The 25,902-nt window shown below is 34.3% G+C and overlaps 1 protein-coding gene across 1 annotated transcript in view; it reads left to right on the top strand.

Moving 5' to 3' along the window:
• Nucleotides 1–25,902, top strand: part of LOC136247129 (hemicentin-1-like) — a 198,533-nt gene that overhangs the window by 160,589 nt on the left and 12,042 nt on the right. The window contains exons 38-42 of the mRNA XM_066038753.1: nucleotides 2,855–3,187; nucleotides 7,390–7,779; nucleotides 7,836–8,141; nucleotides 17,614–17,931; nucleotides 19,319–19,651. Coding sequence (XP_065894825.1) covers nucleotides 2,855–3,187; nucleotides 7,390–7,779; nucleotides 7,836–8,141; nucleotides 17,614–17,931; nucleotides 19,319–19,651 — 1,680 coding nt within the window. The remainder of the gene's footprint in view (nucleotides 1–2,854; nucleotides 3,188–7,389; nucleotides 7,780–7,835; nucleotides 8,142–17,613; nucleotides 17,932–19,318; nucleotides 19,652–25,902) is intronic.

Genomic DNA, 25,902 nt, shown 5'->3' with positions numbered 1-25,902 from the left:
TTAAATCATCCTCTCACAGTGGTAATACTATGTATAAATGGCACAGCATAAATGGTTATAGTACGTGAAAGTTAAGTTTCAAAGGTACAGAGTGCAACCTCTAGAAGCTTAATATTCAATTCTACTATAATAACACTAAAATATGAAACTGCAACCAGCAATATTACTGAATCTATGCTTTTAAGGAATCTTTAATTTATTTTCACCTGGGAAGAGCAATTACGTGGACTTCTTGGCTCATATTTAGTTTATTGTAAAACATCTACTTTGAACAATTGCAATTTAAGGAGATGGTATACATATAGATACTTTTGCTACTCATATTGATTAAGAAATTTATATACATTGATATTAAATGCAGTGTACAAGTAAAATAGGTTTAACTCGGAAACAATTGGCATTGCAGAATGTTTGGTACAATTGCAAGAAAATAGTGTACAAGTTAAGAAAAAGCGGCTCAATTTCAGCATACTATCTTGTCTTTGTGATACTAAAAGGTTCAATAATGTATGTTCTATTAGAGTACTTGACTTTTCTGCTAGTAGTATATATTGATTTTTAGCAGTGTTTAGAGGTTTTACTGTTAAGCGAAACATAGACATGTGTAATGATGAGGTGTAGCCATAAAAATATGCTGCATTTACAAATTACCAATGGTTTTTTTTTTACCCTCTTTTGGCTTATTATGCCCAAAATTTTACCTATTATGCTTTTGAGCATTGCTCAAAAATTAAGCCTATTATGCTCAAAATTATGCTTTCAAAATCAAGATTATGCTCTAGAACTGGTTGTTTTATTAGAGTATATTAATGTTTTCTGACTGCGGTATTAGAGTAAGTGACTGCTCTATTAGAGTATTTCGATCTTATTTCTGCAAAGTGTGAATAACCAGTAAAGAAACGGTTTAATAAGTTATATTACATGTTTTTAAATATGAAATGCACCAATAATACTATTGGCAGTGATTATTTGCTTTTTTTTTCAGGAGCGCTTATTCCACATTTTAATTAAATTTTCAAGTATCATCCCTATTATGCTGGCATTATACTTGATGCTTTTGGTCACCTATTATGTTTTAAATTATGCTGGCATAATCGGCCGGAGCCTAACCGTTTTTTTTAGGGCAAAAGAAATGCAATGTCATCTAGAATTTATCAGTAATAAAAATGGGTAGTTTGAGGACTAAAATCATTAACAAAATTTAGACATGGTAAAATAAGTTACTTTTCATATGCTAAACTTAGTTTTTAGGAGGTAATTTAAATTTCACATACATAAACCACCCACAGAAAAGATAAAATCCTGAAAACTCTTATCAATATTCGGTACTTGAACAGGACTTACTTCAATATCAGCTAACTTACATGCAGTGGGATATAAAACACCAACATATTCATATGATATACACTTATAAAGGGTTATAGTAATTATATTTATTGTAGCTGATTCTTTCCCCTTTTTCTTTTTTCTTGTATATAGTACTCTGGAAAATTTACTCCAACAGCAAATTCAAAATTACTAGTAAACAGATGCAGACTCATCTAAACAATTATTATTCCACCAGGAGTAGGGACCCACCAATTATGTTTTTTATCTCACCTATTATGCTATGCTGCACTGCTTAAAACTTTTATCGATCATGCTCCAATTACGTATTCTCAAGGTTTATGTCTCAATTCTCATGTTTTGAATAAATTTACACTTTTTGGGTAAATAATAAGTAGTTGGAGCACAGCTATATTCCCTTGCTTGTCAAATTGCATGTCACAGAAGGATCAACATACTATAATAGAGCAGTCAGCTACCTGATTGTTCCATTAGAGTTACTGACTGTTCTATTAGAGTATATCAATCTTTTTCTTTGATGTGTATTTGTGACTGGACCTGCAAAAATAGGGTATGTGGGCACATGATTTTTGCCTAATTTTTCATCAAACTTTTATCACTCATAATGTTTTGTACCATTACACTATGGCAATGCAATTTCAGCTCTTAGTAAGCATTTATTTGGCTTTATGATGCAAATTACAGAATGCAATAATGCTGTTCCAATACCGAGGTATGTTCCGTAGAGTGACCAGTGTAGTTTGTTTCCACATTCCCTGTTTTTGCAAGCCTGGTTACATTTTGAAAAACAAGAATATATACTATTGCACAAGTATTCTAGACTGCCTAATATTCTGGCATTATGCTCAATGCTTTCAAACACCTATTATGCTCATAATTATGCCAGCATAATCAGTAGGCCCCTAAATACTAGTAACCAGTAGAGGTGAATATTTGAGCCACTAGAACCTTTTAAGTAACTGTGTTTTAGATTGAACATTTTGTGTAAGTTTCAGTGCGTGCTACAACATAAAAATAACATGGATGAAGTTAATAACATTACACCATTTTTCATGCCAATAATAGCAAACTAGTGTATACAAACTAAGTTATAATCAAATCTTTCATCATTCTCCAATATTAAAATATAATCAAAGTGAAATTAAACTGATAGGGTAACAGAACAGAGCTGCATGAGTCAGCTTAGTGAGACCCAAAGTTTAGTGTTTTGATTTGGATCCTGTAATATGATAATAAATATTGACTCTTGTTTGTTAACAGACATTGTTCAACAATTACATATTTGCTTTAATAAACATTAGGGAGTTGTCAAACTTAGATATCAGGAAGGCTATAATATAAGACTTATTTTGTGAGACATGTTTTGTTTTGTCACATAATGCAATGTGGTAATTAAGTTTTGCTGTTTTGCATATTAATTTTGCAGTTGTGCTACTGTACATAATAATAATACTATTGCTATTGAATCTACTGCTAATGTCATTGAGGTTCTTCTTCCACTACACAGATGTCAGGATAGTGAGTCATCCAGCTGGTACACCAGTCAGTGGTCAACCCAACACATTTGATTATCCCATATTGAGTAATGTCACACTGTCATGTTTGGTGACATCAACAGAAGGGTCCATATTCACAGCAACATCTTACCAGTGGAACACTACACAATGTTATTCTAATACAGCTTTTAATAATGGTAATCCAAGTTGTTTTCCTCATGGTCAAACAACACAAAATGTGACTGGTACTGAATTAAATGCAGAAGATGCTGGCGTTGTGTCTTGTATTGTGACAATTGGGGAAGTGAACTATTACAGTACTCCATTAACAATTCGTATATCTGGTGAGTTATGAACACATCACTGTGGTGGTGAACATGTATAATGTATTATCTATTTGTTGGTGATGATGTAGTACAGTATGCAATGTTCCAAACAATAACTTTGGTGAAAAATTACGGCGTCTGCTAAGCAAAGCTGCATACAGTGTCAGATCTAGGGGCTAAGGCCTCCCTCACCTCATTGTATTGAGCACTAAGATACACTAAGTTGTCACATACGTAACTGTAGTCATTTCATTAACAACATGCATCACATTATCCTTACCATACACAGAACTACTTAGTAACCATACATCTAAATACTCTCTATGAAACAAAGAACTCAATTGTGTTCTTTTTGTTTGCATAATACTAACCACAATGAAGTTATTACTCAGCAAAGTCTAAACTTTGGTAAAACCAGCACAAACAAACAACGGAATCCCAACCAACTATCTACAAAGGTGCCTTACACTCCAACAATTATTCGATACAGTTTACTTACAGTGCAATCCATTGCACAGCTAGTTTCTTCATGGTTTGTCCCATTTTTGCTGTTGCACAGCGTATCTGCACTTGTGACCACCATGCCACATCTGGGAAGCCAACTGTTGACTTTACCTATCTCCATCTTTGTGATTAAAAATGTGTTTTCAACTTAAAGAATGTTTTAATTCATCTGTTATGAAAGGTTAGGCTTTACGCTATTCCATAACAAACGTGCATTAATCTGGGAAGGATCCAGTTATCCCAGAAACAGGACCCCTGTGGGCATGTTCGCTTTAGCATTAGCGTATCTCACTATTACATGCACTAATCAGTTTATAGCGAAGCTATATTTTATTTCCTACGTGATTTATAATGCTACCGCCATTAATGGGTTAATAGGTGATATGACCCTTTTTTTCCCCGACACATTCATGTATTATCATGTAATTGCATTCATTATTAACTGTCCATAAGTTGGTCTAAGATATATTATAGACTTTAGTAGTAGGTTCCTTAGTGATATTGAATACTTCATTATAATACATTGTTCAAAGATTTAAAAAAAAGATCAACAGCACAATTCCAACTGAATTCTAGAAAAACCCAGTGGAAACTGTCCTATATATGCATAGTTGAAAAGGACTAAAACACTTTATTTGTGTGGCCAGCTAAAACTAGGCATGTGTCTATTATGCCAGCATCATTTCAGAAATAATAGGTATAGTTGAAAGAATTGGTGAATATTCCAGAATAATCGGATGAATTCTAGGAATAATTGGTGCAAAATTATAAGTTGTCCTTGTAGCTGATCCAAAAATCTTTTGAATACACCATAAGATTTCATCAATATAGATTAAATTTCATCAATGCAGATACTGATACTGATTGACACTATAAAATTTACACATCTGTCAAATTAGGTACATGTGACTGTCCTATTAGCAGTGTTTGGTGTAACGCATTACTTAGTAATGAGTTTCACAATGTTATTACTTTTGTGGTAACTAAGTAAGGAAATACACTATAAATGGTAGTAATATAACTCAAGTTACTATACTTACAAATGTAACGCATTATACCTAAGTAATGAAGTTACTATAACAACTCAAATATTAAGAAAGTTTGTTACTACAAATAATGAAGTTATGAATCTTGTTACTAATCCATTGAGTAATGTCTAGCCACAATGAAGCAACAAAGCCCACCTCGAATAAAGCTTACTGACCAGTTACTTTCTCTTGAATACAAGTATAACGAAGATTTACATATTGTTCAATAACGTGATCATGTCATGTGATATGGTGGTTGTTGCACATGCGACAGCTTAAGGCTGTGCACACAAAGTAATATGTAATGTTATGTTATATTATTACATTTACTGCATTTTATTGGTAATATGTAACTGTACCTAAATAGTTTTAGTTGCAAGTAATAGTAATAAGTTACTTTTAAAAGTAACTACCCTAGCATTGTCTATTAAGATTATTATTTAATACCATACCTGTTTCACTGCCCGTACAAAAGTCTCAATAGTAGCAGTGAAATTTATACCGTATTTCACTGACAGCAGTGAAAAAGTTGTAATTGCAATTTCATTGGCTAGAATTTATGTTAACAATGTAGAGCCAATTAGTGTCGACGCGTGTTTAGTACATAGTGACAAATTGCGTACATAGCAAAGCTAATGCACAGTATGCGTATATGCAGCGAGTATGGTATTAACTGGGAATAGCATGGGTAGCAGTGAAATTTGGGATAAATACCACTTTTGTTGTATTGGAAATGGTAAATTTCACTCGGCTTCGCCTCGTGAAATTTATCCCCCATTTCCAATACAACTCTCGTGGTATTTATCCCAAATTTCACTGTTACCCATGCTATTACTAGTACATATTACACAGTGACTGTTCTATTAGAGTATTTCGATCTTTTCCATGCAAACATAGTTAGTAGCAGCGTGAAGTTATTACTCAGCAAAGTCTAAACTTTGGTAAAACCAGCCCAAACAAACAACGGAATCCCAACCAACTATCTACAAAGGTGCCTTACACTCCAACAATTATTCGATACAGTTTACTTACAGTGCAATCCATTCCACATTCTATAAACATAGTTAGTAGTTGCTCAATGTTTAACAAAGCAAATCCTGCACTACTTATGCTAGGTTAATGCTGAACACTACTTCTAGCCTGTTATACCCCAAGTATAACTAGCATTATAAATTATACATTAATGATTTATAGATTACCAGTAGAAGATTGTTCTAGAACATTCTATGTATGCCCTATTAGAAGTCCTCAAAAATGTGCACTCAATTAATAACAATATAAAGACAGGTAGATAATAATAATATTACAGCATTGCAATAATATCACCAAAATTAATATTGAAATAAAGATTGCAATGCAATGCATTTATAAGTCTGTCTTCAGTGATCATCATTGTGTCTCTATATATAAAGATAAAACAGGTCTGTAACCGAGGGGAAGGGGGTTCGATTGGTTCTGACAAACCCTCTTTGGATCATTAATTCTAAAGAAGCACTCCTTGCTTCTTTAGAATTGTGTATCAGTTTGCACTAATTATAAATTCTTTATTACGTACTTATTTATCGAGTCTACCAACATAAATTATGTGACTGAAATTGCAAAAACGGGTCTTCCACTTGTAATCAGATTACCAGCTGTGATGATTCATAACTTCAGATTGGAAAAAGCTATTGACTTCAAATGTAGTCATTAGTGTGCACCTTCCTAGCTTAATGAACAGAGAAAATATCAAGTTTGTATGGTTCTTGACCACTAAGTTGTAGTTTTCCAAATTCATAGAACTGGATATTTGTAGAATACCCATTTTCACCAATCTGGTCACATATTTTAATTGGCTTAAGTGTTATCTTGGTCAGGTTATCGAGTCCCTTGAGAATTGGGTTACTGGAGTTGGTGTAACAGATGTATGCTCATGATAATTATTTTGTTGATTGTCTAAAACACGTAACTGTACAAGCGTTTGAAAAGGTGAGGAGATTATTACTTTGATTTTGTGGTGCCTATTGTAAGTATTGCTTGCTTTATTGTCTTCAGAATTTCATATGTATTTTTTGAAGCATCGTTACCAGGTATAATACAGAAAATAATAATGAGTGGGCATAGTCAGAGACAAAATGGTTCAAGGTTAAGCTGAGTGCTGCAGTACCTTAGGAAGTTGCAATGAATGCATGAAAGTGAAACATTGTCTTCAAGTGTTATATTGCACTTCATTAAAACTTTGTAGCCTTTAGAGTATTCGTCTTCAGAATTCAATTGTTTTTTTTGTTTTTTTTATGTCATAGCATAGGTCTATTTCTATTAATAGAAAATAAGCATCCTGGCTAATTTTATAATGTAAAGTGTTACGCAAGTGAACAAGTGGACTGTTTTTCATAGTAAGACTTAACATACCTCTGACAACTGTTTGATTATGTACATACAGTACATACTCTTCATAACTGTCTGTATCTTCTTGCTGTACTTTATTTCCATACGGAAACCTTGTTACATACTTTATGGAAAATAAAATACACTATCTATAGCACTTTGATCCTTCCAAGTTAAGTAAAATTATGTACATGAAATTATTACATGCAATTACATATTTTTCTAAATTTATCAATTGTTATACATCTCTACATTACTGGCTTACAATTATAATAGTGCTTTAAATAGTTCTTATTTTAATTCATGATTTTATAATTATAGGAATTGCCATTACTGGAAGTGCAGAGAGTACAGGTAGTGATGTAATTTCCACTAATAACAAAATTAGTGATTATTCTTTTATCAACCTCATTAATGGTAGTACTTTGTTGTTCCGTTGTGTAACTGGATTGGGACCTAGTGACAATGAAACCAATGCTGATTTGGGAAGACTGTATTTTAGTGGCTCAGAAATTACAAATGGAGAATGCACTGGTGGACAAGTAATTCAAGCACGTGGAGGAACACTTAGTAATCTTGTTGGAGTGATAAATGTACACTATTGTGAAGGATTAACTAATGGAGCTGCAGAAGGTGTTTACACTTGTACTATTAGGAACAGTAGTATGATGGATGAAAGTATTAGGGTGGGAGTGTATAGCAGAGGAAGAAGTGAGTCAATATTGATACAGTTATTGTATTTATTGTCAATACAATTGATCACACAGCTGCTCCAGTTATTACCACTACAATATCCAATGTTGCTGGTGTTATTGGTGCACCACTAACATTATCATGTATATCAGAAGGTTCTCCACCAGACACATTCACCTGGATGAAGGATGGTGTAGCAATCACAACCTCTACTAATATCACTACAATTAGTCAGACTAGTACTGCTTCAATCTATCGTAGTGACTACATGATCAATAGTTTTAGTACAAATAATATTGGAACATACACATGCAGTGTGAAGAATCCTATTGGAAATGATAGTCATAATATCAGTGTTTTTGTTAATACATCCTTAACTAGTGAGTTTGTTACTGTATACAGTTCATTCACCTGTACTCTGAACGTGATTGAAAGTGTTCTCTACACATGATATTTATTGAACAAAGTCCTATACTCTGAAAGTGGTTGAAAGTATTCTCTACCCATGATTTTTTATTGAAACTAAATTAAATGTTTTACAAGCCAGAACTGTTCATATCATAAGTGTGTACAAGTTGAGTTTAGCCTAAGAAAATAGCTATAGCCTAAAAAAAAGTAAAATGGGCTTTTACTCAAGACTAATAACATATCAGTCAAACAGATGATTTATGGAGACGGTGAAGGTATCAAGAGCAGACATGTATGGTTTAGCTTCATTTAAGGTTGCGAAAAGATAGCAATAATTTACGGACTCCTTAAAGGAACTTTAAAATACAGACTCTGTGATGAAAAACTAAGATTGGTGACAAATTTTGAATGTGTCTGACATTTAATAGTTTTAAATCAAGCAGTACTACAGTTGAGTCAAATTTCAAGTACTTATGCAATTTCATCGTTAAGTTATTAAATCTGTTTGAGAGCTTAGCTCAACATGTACATACTGTATAATTCTGTAGACAGTTTTGAGACCACATAATTTACTCATATTAGGTTCAAAAAGTACTTTTTATTTAAAGCACTATAAAATGTATCGGCAGCTGGTTTTTTATGAAAAAAGAAAGCAAGAGGCCAGTTAGGTTAAAGGGAATGGATGACCACACTAGAAAATGTACTGTGTGCTGTATATACATACTTTTGTTATATATATATATATATACATTATAGTTATAACATGCTTACGGTGGATATGACTAAAATATATACATGACTTCCCAAGAGCTGCTCGGGCAGCGTTCGAGGGAGAGTGTGTATATTTAGTCATAATCTCAGTAATCGTGTTATATATAACTGTTATATTCTACACCCCAGTAGATAAAAACTATTCAATTTATATAATAAACGGTACTTGCTGAAGATCGAAATCAGTAGAAATTCTTGATGGATCAGATGTTATAGACTCTTTAATGATGCCACGCTCACCTAGTCACAACAACTGAGTTATCCATGATGGAGACAAAGCTCATTGAAAATGATTTTACTAGCTGGGGTGAATAATTGTTGGTTGATTTAGGCACGTTTTATTAGAGACTTGTTTATTATTTAGATAAATGTTTCTCGGAATAGTGGTATGCATAGCCACTAAATGTGGTATATCACTTAAATACCACAGTTTGCCTTGGTATATCTGTTATATATCACAGGACAGTGCTTTTGATCTCCACCACAAGTGTAGAATATATGAATAGCTTTGTGTGTGAGGAGCATATCCAAAAAATGGTTCTATAAAATCTATACAGAATGCAACTGTTCTGTACTGGTAGTTATAGAACACTTTGATAGACCCACAGTTCTATATATAAGGTAGTTGCAAAATTTTCAGGCCTATTTGTAGAGTAAGTCTACTTTGAGTGATTACCCACTTATTCTGGCCAGTGCAATCAATCAACCAAGCCAGTTGAGGCTAATGTCCTGCACTATGCTGGCTGACCTGTCAACCTATCGAACCACTCGATTTAATTTATAGACATACTTGAAGATTTCGATGATGGTTACTTGTGGTCAGCAGCAGTGAATATTCTTACTACATTTTGTTCATGTAAACAGATGTGTCCTAGGTTAATCATGGAAATATACTTATTAAGTACCACAATCAAAAACGTTTAGCAGTTGAGAGGATGGACTAGACTCATCCTCTCTCTCATCCTAGTGTAATACAGGTGCAGCACAGGTACAATGCCTATTCTACCATTGATAAGACTACTCCGTAAGTTTCTCTAATTGTTGTGTGTACCTTAAGTTGACGGTTCTCTATACTAGTTAAAACACTGCCTTACCTTGTGCTACATTTGTCTCTCACCCACTATTTTAAATGCTATACAGTATTTTAACGCTTACACACACACACACACACACACACACACACACACGCACACACACACACACATACACACACACACACACACACACACACCCATACACACACACACAAACACACACACATACACTCACACACACACGCACACACACACACGCACACACACACAGACACACTTTAACAGAAGTTATATCTTTGCTGACTTGTGGCTTTAAGAATGCAACCTGAAGTTGTTCTTTTTACATGGATCTCATGTACGAAGCTTGCCAAATAAATTTTGATTTGTTTCCTCTAGTATAAATGTCATCCTTTCACATTAATTGCTATGTGTAAATGCATTGTGCTACCAAAAGACAATTGGGTCAAGTAATATCTGTTAATTTTACAATCCAGTATAGTTTGTTTATTTAATTAATTTTATTTAGCACTTTTCTACTTCCTAATTGATTAACTAACTGACAAATACCAACAGATAAGCATAACTCAAAATTGACTGAGGCTACTGTCTTGAATTTGATATTGTTTTAGCCTGACAAGTGCCCTCTGATATACCCCAGTAGGTACAGGTATAATGCATGCGTCACATTATCTCTTCGACCCATTTTATCTTGTTGATAGTGCAAGGTGTCTAGCTTCATGTATGAAAATTTTCTGTAGTTTTTGGACTATGCTTTCAATAATTGAAGTAAGTAAACTGATTGCGGTATAGCTTCACATATCATTCTTTGTCTGCAGAACTGTAATATTCTCAAAACCATGTGAACACTACACAGTACATTGTTTATTATTTGGACATACATTTTGTCATGCAACTACTGTAAAGCCTCATACAACTGGCACCATTCTTTTCTTTGATGCAATGATAAAAGGTTCACTATTGATTATTAACTAAGTAGGAAAAGGTACATGTATGTTGCCAAAAATGACTGTATTTGTGTTCAAGTCAATAACATGCCAATGCTACCAGTAAAAAGTGTTTTACATTAATTATCATCATTGCAACCATATTTACCACTGCATTAATTATATAATTATGGCCACTTAATTTATTGTTAATACCCCACCAGGGACCTGCAAGGAGGCCTTGAAGCAGGAGTCAAAAACTTGAACCTAAAATGTGATCGGATCTGTGAAAGGGGGTCTTGTACCCTTTCCAATTGCATGACTTGGCAATCTGTAATTCGACTTGTGAGTATAATGCCAACCTGAAATCTAGTCACTGTACGCTTCTAACATAGCACTATTACTGGATGTAATTTTAAGACAAATACTAACAACTTTGTTATTGAATTATTATTTTTGTCTCAATACTAACGTGAACATATGCTTAAATGTTATGTTTGATGTTATTTTTAGTCTGCCATTATCTTACATGTTTTCAAGCAAAACTTGCCGTACTGTATAGTAGGGACCACAAAGGAGTAGGCATGGCCCACTAAATCACATCACCCAAAAACCAGCCTCAGTTTTCCCAGACGACAATGTGGCAGCATTGGTTAGGTAAAACCAAGCTTTCAGATTAACCTGGCACACTTTCAACAAGTTACTACGGAATTTAAAAAATAGATTTAACGGTATTTTCTACTGACTGAGTAAGTGACTGACTGACTTACTGACTGATGCCTTCATACAAGCATAACTTGATAACGGCTAAGGCTACGGGCTTGTTTTTTCACTTTTCAACATCGCTTTTGGCCCAAGAGGTGCCTTTTGGCATACCACAGTATGTACAATGTATTTTTCATGGACTTACCAGTGTCCTCCTTTGTGTCCCATTCATCTTTGCTGACAGCATAAAGTGTTGATTTAGCGATTGCTTCCCTTTGAAACAGAAATTGTCTGTATCTTTCATTGTAGTTATTTAGGTGCTTTTCGAACAGTTCTTGATTCGTACTGCTGTGTAATGAGCTGAACATAGCCGACAATAAAGCGGAATGGATGCTTCACTTTTCAGACAATAATTGGTATAACTGGAGCAGGAGGTGCCATTTCAGATGCAGTATGTGTGGGTTCACTAGTCAAAATAATTATTTACAAAAAAAGTTAACAAACAAGTACACAAAAAAATTTGGAATTTTCAACTAGAGTAGGGACTATAGCACATCAATAAAAATTACTGAAGCAAGCTGGATAGTGCACAATATTAAATCACAGTAAAACAATAAGAAGTGTTATATCCCTACTGGAGAATGTACACTTTAGTGTGGGTATTTAGAAGCACATCTCAGGATTAATTTGCATATTGTCCTGGCTATATCATGGGAAAGAAGTTTGCTTATGGCTTTGATGCCAAGCCAATTGATTGAGTTCAATTAATATATGAAAAATTTTGCCTACTCATTTATACTGAGTGACACAGAGCTTTGCAGGTCTACCTAGGCTCAGCATAATATTTGCTAAGCTTCAACTACATAGTTGATTGATAATGAACTCTATTCTATGATGAACAGTTATCTAAATAATTGTTTGGACACTGTACGGGGGCTTAATTCTACTCACCATGTGTTAGTTAGCCACTGAACAGACCACTGAACAACACAAATAAGATTGCTACATTAAAATTTGTTAGTAACTTATCCTAAGTACTTTCCCTAATATTGTCTCAAGTAAAGTTACAGCTGTAACAGTGTATTGGGGTCTTTACTTTGTTAATTATTATTGGAAAGTGCAATGAGTTTCAGTTACATATTATTTTATTATAGTAATAATACAATATCAAATTACATTATTACTTTAAAGATTGAAACAGCTGTCTTGTCTTCTTTCAGCAGTACCTTTGCTCCACATTGTTATCATGTGGCACATTAGCCTGCACATGTCCAACCATTACTTTTTAGTGTGTCACACCTTGATCAACACTAAGCATTAAGATCACATGACCATTTTAGTTATCATACATATCATTATTATTATTATTAGGGATCATGGAGCTCTCTTATGTAAAAAAATATATCTCCAGCCTTACTTTTCTTTCATGACAGCTTGGCAGTATTGGTAGCAAAAAATCAAGCTAAAAAATTATTGTATTCAGACCTAAGTACATACTTCCAACAATTTTCAATGAATTTATTTACAGTAGTTGAATATTCTATTGCCTAACTAACTAACCAATACCTCCAGCCAAGATTTATTTTTTTATTGTTGGATGTCGCTTTGTCCCAAGACATGCCTTTTCACCAACCACAGTGTGTACAATGCATCTACCATTGTCATCTACCATTGTCCTCCTTTGTGTCCCAGCTCTTTTCTGTGACAATGTAAGACGAAGGTGTTGAATCACAATACCACAATATGGCTTCCATTTGCTATCATGCATATTACTCATATTTTCCATAGTGACTGAATTGATTTCAGCGATACTTCTACTATTCTTCATTTGTAACGCTGTGTATAATGAGTTGAAAACAAAGCCTAATGGCCAATCCACTTGTAAGTAATGAATTGTTGGGACACATGTTCAGACACCATGGCATCACTGGTGCCATTCTTATTTTGATGCAGTATACATGTGTTCAGTGGTTACAATTATTTTAAAAAGCAAATAGAAGGGAACGTTAGAATTTAAGTTGGATTAGGAATCAAAGAAAAAAGTTGTGAAACAAGGGAAATACTTAAACAAGTGAGGCTGTCAGTTTATACCTGCTGATATAATTAATCCCTCATGGTTACAGACTGAAGTATAAGGATTAAACATCCTTTTCATTATTTATTATAATTTTTTATGCAGGTATAGACAGTTTCACTATATTTTAGCTATTCTCTTGTTTCACTACTTTCTTTCTTTGATCACTAATCCAACTTTAAATTCCTTATTTTTGCTCTTTCTTGTTGGAATAGTGTCATATTGACTTCCTGAAATGTTGGTAGGAACAATTGGAGGCAATGTGTATATTTATAGAGTACTGTGTTAGAAAACTATTTTTTTGCAGTAAGAAGATATTGCTATTACTATATAACTTTACTTTTACAAAGTAATGGGTCTGTTGCATTATTACTACTGTAGTCCATGCACAGTAACATGTTATGCAACTTTTCTGTAGAATGTAATACTACAGGTACATGTAGGATGAAAATTTAGAAATTTTAAAGTGGATTGGGGACCAAAGAAAAAGGTATAGTGAAACAAGGGAATAGCTAAAGAGTTGTAAAACAAGACGGGTTATCTATACATTTAATCCCTATTCTTCAGTCTGTAACCATTAGGTATTAAGTACACGTATATAATTTCTGCAGGTATTGAAAACCCTTTCTTATTTCACAAAATTTTAGCTGTTCCCTTGTTTCACTACTCTTTTCTTTGATCACCTTCAATTCAATTTTTTTGCTATAGTAGCTTGTTTACTTTTCAATAACATAATTATGGTTACTGAACCCACTCATACCACATCAACAGAAAGAACGGTGCTTGGTATTCCATTTCATGTCCAAATACATGCCAATTTCTAAAAAGTAAAGTGGCCATTATGCTTCATTTTCAGCTATGTTCTGCCCATTGCACAGCATTACAAATGAAGAACACTCAGCATAGCCACAGGGAAGTCATATCACACTATTACAAATCGACATCTTGCATTGTCAGCAAAAAAGAAACAGGACACAGAGGTGAGCAAAGGTTAGTCCATGATGATACATGAAATGGTGAAGAAATGAAGCCCATAGCTTTATTAATTGTCAAGTGATGCTTGGCTGGAGGTATCAGTCAGGCAGGTAGTCAGTTAGTAGAGCATTCAGCAAATTTTTCTTAAATTTTATAGAAACTAGTTGGAAGAGTTTGAGGTTGCTCTGAAGACAATTTTGGGCTTGTAATCAATCCTGGTAAGCTGTCATGAAGAAAAAGCAAAGCTGGTTTCTGGAGTGATAATTTTGAGCAAGAAAGTGCAATCTCCATATTCCTTATTATATAGTAGTACTGTACTGTATAATTATGCAACCAACAGTGGAAGCTGTTCTCCTCTATGTTCTAGTTCTTTTTGCTGACAATGCAAGGTGTCGATTTGCAATAGTGCGATATGACTTCCCTGTGGCTGTGTTGACTATCTCTATCACTCTACACCCATACGTATGTTCTGTAGTGACTAGACTGATTACAGAGACATGTCTTGTACTGATCTTTGTTTGTAATGCTATGTAATGAGCAGAACACAATACTGAAAATAAAGCTTAATGGCCACTTATCTTTTCAGAGATTAGCATGCATTTAAATCTAAAATTGAATGCCATTTATTCGCCATCATGCTTCAACACACAACATCAAAAAGTTACAATTGTGGGATCAGTAGAGCAACTACTTAACAAATTTTGATGAAATTGTTTACTCTGTGATTAAAGCACCAAATTTTCTTTGGAAGTTGAGTAAGATATGGTGACACATCAAAATCATTGCCTAAATTGGCAAAGTTTGGAAACTAAACTAGATTATAAGCCCATTTATAGGTTGGAACGGAAACCATATAAGTACATTCTTTCAATCTTTGCTTTTGCGTAAATTGGATAAATGTATTTCAAATTTACTGGAAATTTTTCAATATATGCCAAAATAAATCTTAAACACTTCCAATGGAGCCAATATTTCAGTGTAAAAGTACAGGATCGATCCAATAGAAATAATATATTTCACATCTATGGCTTGACCATCCGTGCTTATTAACATTACAAGCTAATGACCTGGATGGACACCCCTTTTGATATGCTTTTGATATAACCATAACTTGCTTGTAAGTACAATACTATCAAGTACTTTTATGGCCTCCTAGATGCATTTTCTAATGCTTTTATTTTTAGGTACTTTGAACATGACATGAATGGCAATTTAATGGCATCATATCCAATATGAAACAGTGTGAATATGAAACAGTGTGAATATGAAACAGTGTGAATATGAAACAGTGTGAATCTTACAAATATTGTACCAAATTTAATGCTTTTATTAAAAAGTAAACAATTTGTTTATTTTTATGATTAGACACTCTACTAGATAAAGTTTTTTTTTATTTACCATTTGTATTACATTAAGCCTACTGTACACTGTAGCATCAGTCTATGCTATTAAAATGATTAATCATTAGTGTATAGAACAAACAGGTTGAGCTCTTGTTAGTTTATTAACCTACGTATAATTATTATAATGTAATAAGGAATAAAAATTACAAGGCATAGTACAATATCATGCAAAGTTATGGATGATGAAAATAGAAAATAGTATGCAAATTTTATTTATCCCCATGCAGTGGTGGATACAGGGGGGTTGCAATGGTTTCAGCTGAAACTCCGTCTGAAAATAGTGCATGCGTCCCAAATTTTATTTACAATAATTGTGAGCGGTAAAATCACTGGGAGTTATACGTAGTGTGTTATAATGGGTTTTTTTCTTCTAGCCAAATTTCACTTCACCTTCAACTTCTCCTTTTCACCTTTGAAATCACTGAAAATGCCACTACAGTGTCTAAGCTTGTTAAGCACCTCTAAAAACAATTATTGTTTTAATGAGTATAAGCGCTGTCTTGTTTCAAAACTTTCTGTGAAGGCCTGGATTGATAAGATTCAACTGTGAACAATGAATGTTGTGGAGTGATTTTTACTGATTTATTCCTAGCTATAGACCACTGAACTAATCTAATTAACATTCACCTCAGCTGGACTCTCAGTCTCAGATACAGTTATTGAAAAATTCCTGAACCTGAAACCCCCTCTCAAAATTTTATATCTGCCACTGCCATGCCCTGTTTTCACAGGCCCGGTCACTATATACACCCTCAGCCCGTGGGTCACAATTATTACTTAAGATTAGCCTAACTGTGACTGGATTTTGGGAAAATTATCCCAACTGCACGTTAGAAGTCTTGAAGAATTCAACAACCATGCATATCCTAAGGCTGCATGCAGCACATGTTGCTGTCAGACCTTTAGTGCTGGTCACTGTAAAGTGTTAATAATAATAATAATAATAATAATATGAAATTTACACAAGAGTCACTATATTATGAACTACTTCCAGTACATGTAGCTACTTGTAAAGTTTCCCACTGAAATAACCTGAGCAGTTGTACAAGCGAAGTATCATGGGGACTCACAAACAGGCAAAAAGTGTGGAGTGGTGGGGTGGGCAAGCAATAATAGACTTCCAAATGTTGGCAAGCCATGACTGATGTCCAGACACAATATTCTGTACAGGCTGTAGTGGCTTCTTGGTGACTGATATGCAGCAAACTCAACACAGAAAACATTTGGCCAACATTATCAGGCCATCCATCAGTACACCACTGATTCCTGTCAAGCCAGGTACTTCACCAGGCCAGTAACTGCCATTTGAGCTTACCACACCACCCAGAATATATGTCTCTTAATACCAGTCTCAAGTAGTTTGAGCAATGAGTCATAATAGTAGTATGATGGTGTAGCTATCCACTGGTGGTGTTAGTTTGATTTTGTCTAATGTACAATTTGGATTGTTTTTTTGATCTGGTCACAATTTTTTTTGTTCATACATATGCCATAGAGTGTACACTGTTTTTTATAATTGTGTGCATTATTGTCTATAGCATTACTGACAATTTATACACCAATGGAAGGATATCAGATTAGTATCACTGAAGGAAGTAATGGATCAATCACATGTTTAGCTACAGGTTATCCTCCACCAACAATTCTATGGCTCAACAGTGATAGCAGTATCTTAAACACCAGTAGACTGTATTCAGATAATGCTGTGGTATTACCAACTCATGTTGATAATATTACTGGTGTGAGTGTAGAGCTCATAATAAGAAATGTTTCGCGAGAAGACTCTGGAGTGTATACATGCTCAGTTAATAATGATCTTAATTACACAACAGTGAGAGTAGCTGTCAATGTGCAATGTGAGTGAACTATCTTAACTTTAGACACACTACAAGTGCCTACCCAACCATACAGCTTAATTAATACACTGAATTTTTAGTAGGAATACATTCATTTCATTAGAATAATGTTAAGATCAAGGAGCAAATCCATGGCATAATAATAACAGACTCAAGCAAAATTCACTAGAAAACAATGAAAGCAAAATAATCACACATAAACACATTAAATTATAAAGATGGAGCAAAAATGTCTGTAATTTTGTTCCATCTTCTGAATTTTGCACCAGGAAAATCATCTCAAAATTTAAACACTGAGATACTTTAATAGAGCAGTCATTAGTTGCATTCACTCTAATAGAACAGTCACTGCAAACAGAAATGAACACAACCCGAGTTACATAGAATTCCACATGTTATGTCAATAATTCTAAACAATGCTTTGAAACAGATATTAAGGATAATAGGTTAAAACAATAATAATTGCTGGATAACCGAGAATGATGCAAAATAGGCTCATCCTAACCATAGCATTTTCATGTTTAGTACAATCTTCTACAGTATTTTACATACTGTGTCACACATAATTATGTGCCATTTAACCCCATACAAATAACTAAGGGGAAGTGAATGTGTTTACATAAACCATACTGAATGTGTTTTGATGTTGTTGTGGTTAAAATATAAATTTTGCAAATGTGGCAGCAGTATCAGCACCCAAATCCTAATGGTATAATAATGATAGTTTTTGCATTTGTCATTAAACTACACTATTAGTGATTTCAGAGTCTATTTAGTTTGTACCTTATTTCTGCTGTACATTTCACTATGAGCCTTTTCCGTAATTACATCACAACGCGAAAGTGGCAAAAAAGTGTGGGGGTTCTTTGTACAGAGAGCAATTGGCAGGAAACCAAAAGCAGACTGTAGGACTATTTGAGAAGTACAAATATTCTCACCCCTACTTTGGAAGATAGTTAATGAGCCTCACCAGAGTTTTCTCATGTTTTCTTCATGGGGAACATCTCGAAAGGTTATCCCTTTCATACAAAGTACACCACTCGGCCCCCGCAGTTTTCGCCATTTTTGTGTTATTTTAGTGTTGTAACGTGATTGTGGGAAAGGCTCATTAATGGATTACATGTACTTCATAGTATTGGCTTGAACTGGAATTAGTATACTTTATTGTGTATGTATTTTTCACAACAGGGCAAACACTTACAAGTCATTTATAAATACACTCAATATAAAATACACTTAAATAAATACACTCAATTTTAATAAACTCAATTTTTTTTGCTAATAGCATAGATATTTACATAATATAATAAACAGATAATTAGCTACTACTAAATTAATAAATTAAACTTTATCCTACAGTATATCATGCTATATTATGTTGCTTTAGTTCCTCCAGAAATAATTGCTGGGCCTCAGAATGTTACAGTTGTCAATGGGAACACAGCAATGATTAATTGCACAGCAAAAGGAAACCCCTTACCAGCCATTCATTGGTCTGTCAGTGTTATTAATTCATCACTGTACATGGCTGACACAGTGAGTACTCCATTTGATCATAGAGGAAGGATCAGTGATGATTTCATTAATAGCATGGTTCTAAATGATACAATATTTACTGAATTAATTATCAATGAAACCATTCTATTTGGAGCAGCTAGCTACACATGCATATCTTCTAATGATTTAGGAACTGATAGTATGACTGCTGTTTTAACAACAGGTAGGTCATGTCATCAGTATCAACTTTGATTTAGGGATCTGCTGATTAGGTTATTTTTATTAATTTAGCCACCTGTTATGCTTTAAATCAGTGCTCAACAACTTTGTCTAAACATGCGCAACACTTATGCCTCAGTTCTTATGTTTTTTAATAAATGTGCATTTTAATACGGGTAAATTATAAATGACAGCAGTAGAGACTATTAATCTTTGCTTGTCAAAATGCATTTCGGAGAGAAAATTGTCATATTCTAATAGAACAGTCAGCTACCTGATTGTTGTATTTGAGTTGCTGATTGTTCTATTAGAGTATGTCGATAGTTTTTCCAAAGAAGGGCACAGGAATCAAAATGAAAAAACATCATACAAAATAACACAAGATTGATATACTCTAATAAAGCAGTCAGTCAAATACTCTTATATAACAGTCAACACACATAACACTATATAAAATCCTCTATAGTTGCTGAGTGTGTACTAGTATCTGAAGCTGTATCCTTCCATGCATGGTCACACTTGAATTGCTATGGATATTTTGTAAATGAAATGCACATGGTCTTGGGTATGCCATTCTTTCAAAAATTACCATAATTGACTTTTTTTTTGTGCAAAAAATTTTTGAGACAATTTTTTGATATTTTTGTATGATTTACATAATTTACTACTCTCTTAGAGTAGTTCAGTTCCATCTTAAGTAAAAAATTTTGTGCAAGAATTTTTTGCATAAGTTTTTGCTTACTAGTATTATTTTACAACAAAAAACATAGTGAAGACCCTTGAATTATAAAACAATAATACAATAAGTTAGTTATTAGTTAATACTGTTTACAATCTGCAAGGGATAGGTTATTAATGTCGTTGATTTAAAGACTTTTCCATTTAGGTATTGTTCTGGGGAAGTATTCCATAATAATTGATAACTGGCTACAGGAACTACCCATACCGGTTACTTATCCCTGTACAACTCTTAATCAGTGTCCACTTAGAAAGCACTATAATTTAGATGTTTGTGAATATAACCACTCTGCATCAAAAATTCTAGATATGAAATAACTTCAGCTTCTGATGGGCGCAACCCTCCAGACCTCCTACTCTATATACCAACTACAGTGATGCACCTCTCTAGTTAAACTTGGATCTGCCCATGTTTTTCTGTAGTTTGTATTTTGACAAGCAAGGATTAATGATATGGGACGAGTATTCTGCCTATTATGCTAGCATTATGCTCGATGCTTTCCGGCACCTATTATGCTATTATGCAAGCATACCTACTTCAGTTCCTTATAATTTCATAGCTCTAAAGGAATTTATAAAACATATGTACTCAAGTTTCCAATAAATATTATTGTTTTGTGACTATTACAAAATACCATACAGGAAAGCACTTTGGTGCAACCTCATGAAAGTCATGTTGTTGAAATAATTCTGTATAATGTATTAAATATATGAACCAAGCACAATATATAAATGCATGTAATCTCACAGTCATGATGGAATCAATGGTAATGTTGACATTATAAGAATATTGGTGAGCAATATAATGTGACCAAATTTTACAAAACCGATCCAAATCGGACATCAGACAAAATAAAACTAACACCACCAGTGGATAGCTACACTATCGTACTAGTAGTTTTGACACTCAGTACCACTCAAACTACTCGAGGCTGGTTTCAACAGACGTCTTTTCTGGGGTGTGTGTAGAGCTCGAATAGTGGTTTTAGGCCTTGTGAAGGACCTGGCTTGGCAAGAATCACTGGTTTACTGGTGAACAACCTGATAATGTAGGCCAGACGTTTTTTTTTTCTGTGGGTTTTGCTACATATCAACCACTAAGGTGCCAGCACAGCCCTGTAATCTTGTCTCTGGACTCCAATCATGGTCTGCCTCCATTTTGAAGTCTAACCCTTGCCCACCCCGACACCCCACACCCTCCACCCCTTTGTGAGCACTCATGATACTACTTCACTCGTCCAACAGCTCAGATCTTATTTGGCAGGAAATTCTACAAGCAGCTACAAGTACTGGAAGTGGTTTGAAAGGTAACAGATTGATGCATCTTTAGTGTATGTTTCATATGCGTGCTTGTTATCCTTGGAGAGTTATGCTCGCTTGAATTCTTTAAAATCGTTTATCTTGAAACTTCTAATGTGTGATTTGGATCATTTTTCCAAAATCAGGTCACATATCTCTCCTGCAATTCTGAATTGTTACTCAAAGTTGTCTTAACAATGAATAGATACAATGCTTATTACCAAAACCTACTAAATGTACAAATTTTGCACTAGTAAGAAAGAAGTTTTATTCTAAATATTAAAGTAGTTGTATTTGAAGCATTGTTTTACTGTTGCTCTGCTTGAAAACACTCATGTTCAGAAGATGAACATAAACTTTTATTGCTGTGCTTAACTTGTTCCATTCACCTATGAGTTTAGCCAAACCAGTAATAATTTCTTAGACCTTTAGGTCCAGATTTTTAGCCACAAATTATAAAAAGTTAGACTTTAACTTTCATCAAACCAACTATATAACCAACAGGCTAATATACATTCAAGCCTTTCCATCCACAAGTAACCAGTGTACATGTTACCAAACGATAGGCAAAAGATTAGTTTTAGCCTATTTGAAGTTGGGAACATTTTCACAGTTCAGAAAGCGCATAGCATTGATCTAATAAAGAAAGGGTTTTAAATTCTTTGATTAACAAATCAATAAAGAAAGTCCTTAGAGAGATCTCAGGAACTGAGTATAGACTATCTATCGTACTGTATAGTAGGGACCACAAAGGAGTATGCATGACCCACAAAACTACATCACCCAACAATCAGTCTCGCTTTTCCCAGATGACAATGAGGCAGTAATTGGTTAGGTAAAACTAAGCCCAAACAAACCTTCAGATCGATCCAAAATCTTTCCAACAAGTTGTTACAGAATTTAAAAAATAATTTATTTAATAGAATTTTCTACTGACTGACTAAGTAACTGACTAATGCCTTCAGACAAGCGTAACTTGATAATGGCTAAGGCTACAAGCTTGATTATTTTCACTGTTCAACATCACTTCAGCCCAAGAGGTGCCTTTTGGCATGCCTAACTGTAATACGTACAATGCATTCTTCATAAACATACCAGTTTCCTCCTTTGTGTCCCATTCATATTTGTTGACAGTGAAAAATGTCGATTTGGTGGTAGCACATGATGGCTTCCCTTCATAACGGAAATCATCTGTGCTTTTCATAGTAGCTATTTTGATTGTAGAGGTGCTTTTCAAACATTTCTTGATTCGTATAGTTGTGCAACAGGCTAGCCGATAACAAAGCGCAATGAATAATTCACTTGTCAGACAATAATTGATATAACTGGGCACGCGGCACCATTTTTTTCTTTCGGTATGCATGGATTGCAGAGGTGCTTTTCGAACAGTTCTTGAGTTGTAATGCTGTGTAAAGGGTTGAACATAGCTAACAATGAAGAGTAATGGATACTTCACTTTTCAGAAAATAATATTGATATAGCTGGGGGGCACGGCACCATTTCAGGTGCAGTATTCATGGGTTCACTAGTCATATCAGTTATTTACAAAAATAAGTTAACAAGTACACAAAAAAATTTGGAATTTTCAACTAAAGTAGGGACCATAGCACGTCAATATAAAGTACTGAAACAAGTTGGAGTAGTCAATGATATTAAATCACAGTAAATCAATAAGATGTGTTGTATCTCTACTGTGCATTTCCGTTATGGCATGTAGAGATATAACACTTCTTATTGTTTTACTGTGATTTAATATCATGGACTACTTCAACTTGTTTCAGTACTTTTTATTGATGTGCTATGGTCCCTACTCTAGTTAAAAATTCGTGTACTTGTATGTACGGTATATATAGGCATGCGCAATTGTGACTGGGCTCGTGAAAACAGGACATGTGGGCACAACCTACACCCTGCCACACAACAGGTCAGATCTCAGCATTGGAACTTGTATTAAAAACCAATTAGATGTGTAATCAGGGTTGAAAATTGCATGACCATATTATAACAGTGTAAACATGCTACATTGAGATACTCTGATAGAGCAGTCATACTAACTTTAATATTTATCAGTGTATTGAGGTTCTATTTCAGTATTGATAGAATGCAATTAAAACATTTTCCAGGAAAATACTACATAAAAATAATTGTGAGCATAATTTTACTCTGGCTCACTAAATGGCTGCGGTCATATATCAGCAGTCAACATAAAGACAATATTACTTCTATGAAACATAACGATACTCTTCACAATGATGGCCCATCTAACACCACACTACTACTTAATTCAATAACTATTTTACTTGCGCTTACTGTATGTACCCACATTCCACCTCATCATCACTGTCTTTATCATTGAGTGAACCGCCCTTTCCTGATTTATCATAACTATAATCAGCTATTACAAGAACTTGATGCCTTAAAGACTATAAAGCCTACTCATTTATAGAAACTTTTTAATTTATCCAATTCTTACTTTCATATTCCAGGCTTCAATGTACCAATCCTCAGCTCCTTTGGCAAGCAACCTGACAATGGTTCCATTTCTAAAAGGGTGATTGCACTTTCTATGTGTAGCAACTATAGACCAGTACCTCTCACCTGTGTTTGTTTTAACCTGTTAGAGCATATTTATACCTCTCTTACATTTTGCATTTACCTCAAAAATATGGAACATTGATTTGTATGATAAGCAGCGTGGCTTTCGCCATGCAAGATTCTGTAGAATTTAAATGCTACTTATAGTTTATATTATTTAACTGTAAAGTCATTGATGGTTAATTAATGTTTAGTTATGCTACCACTCAGGTATGAATTACTGCCAACATGTTCTGCTCATGGTATTGCGCATGCATTGTTTTTATTAGAGCTGACTGTTGCATGCTAATATTTTGGGAACTTGCACGGCCTATGTTTGTGTTTAATAACTTACACGTTATCAAAGTTATAAAGGTATTCAATGAAGTTTTTCACCAGCACCCTTTTCACAAGTTATAGATACAGTAGATCATCATATTGGCTTTAGTAGAAGTCAACCTTTCAGTTAATTTGATGTAGCTAAAACTATTTCATAAGGTGATTCTATTCACAAAAAAAAATATGAATGCATACAAGTTCGCAACTGGTTTGATAAACGTTGCTAAATGTAGAAGTATCCAACATTGTAATTTTAAATAATGAGCACAAGTTGATGGGCTTCTTCCTTGCAAAGAGAGCAGCAGTTTGACACCTAATATTATACAGAGATCATTGGAAATGACACTTTAGAAGCTCATCTCAAACAAGCTGGGTAAAGTCTTAAAGAACCTGGCAACAAAATTACAACTCATATTTAACTTATTATTATTGTTCCATCTTTGAGCTCTTATTACGATGAAACTTGACATTGGGTTTGCAAATATTCTGTATCGGAATCAGGACAACATAAGCACATGCCACAACTGAACTTATCATAATCACACAGACAAAGTGTTCTCACCAGCCAGCCTGTATTTTTATCATTTAGTCAGAAAAAAAGATAGTCTGGTAACATAGCCAATAACTAATTGCACAGCAGTCCAAGCTTTTTTGACGGACTGGTAATAGAGTTGGTTAACCTCAAACCTTGAAAGCTCAACCTCAACCTTGCAAGCTCTACTATTTGCTATCAAGGTGCAATCATAATGAATGTATGCTTTACCATAACTGAGGGCAGGGGCAGGGGCAGATCCAGGAGCTGGTAAGGGGAGGGACACAAACAGACTAAGTTGAAGGTAGTTGGGGACAGCAGGTTCTCTTGTATATTTGAAGCAGCAAATAATCACCTCATAGTATTGTATCACTGCTTATTTTAGCTAATTTGGGCTTTGTGAAGTCTTAAAAACTGTTTTAAAGGCTAGAATATCTCACACTCCAGCAACACACTAATTATTTTTAGAGGCACTTAGTATGCACGATGGTGCTGGGTGACAGTTTGGCAGCTGCTTAGACTTTTGTTTTAGGTAAGTTTGCAATAAATGGTAGTAATGCATATATTTTGTTTTTATAAATTGTTTAAGGATTTCAACCAAAAGAAGTATGTCTCCTCCACAAAGGTGGGAGGGATGGGGGGGCATTTGCCTCAAATGCCCCATCCTGGATCTGCCTTTGGTGGGTGCAATATTACGATCCTCTAGCATGTCATCAATTAACAGAGGGTAAAGCTGCTGTGCGAGCAACCAAATAACAAAATAAAAACTATGC

This window comes from Dysidea avara, chromosome 2 (assembly GCF_963678975.1).
Source record: "Dysidea avara chromosome 2, odDysAvar1.4, whole genome shotgun sequence".
Taxonomy (NCBI): Eukaryota; Metazoa; Porifera; class Demospongiae; order Dictyoceratida; family Dysideidae; genus Dysidea; species Dysidea avara.
The sequence above is the reverse complement of the archived record's forward strand: the minus strand, read 5'-3'. Positions and strand labels throughout refer to the sequence as shown.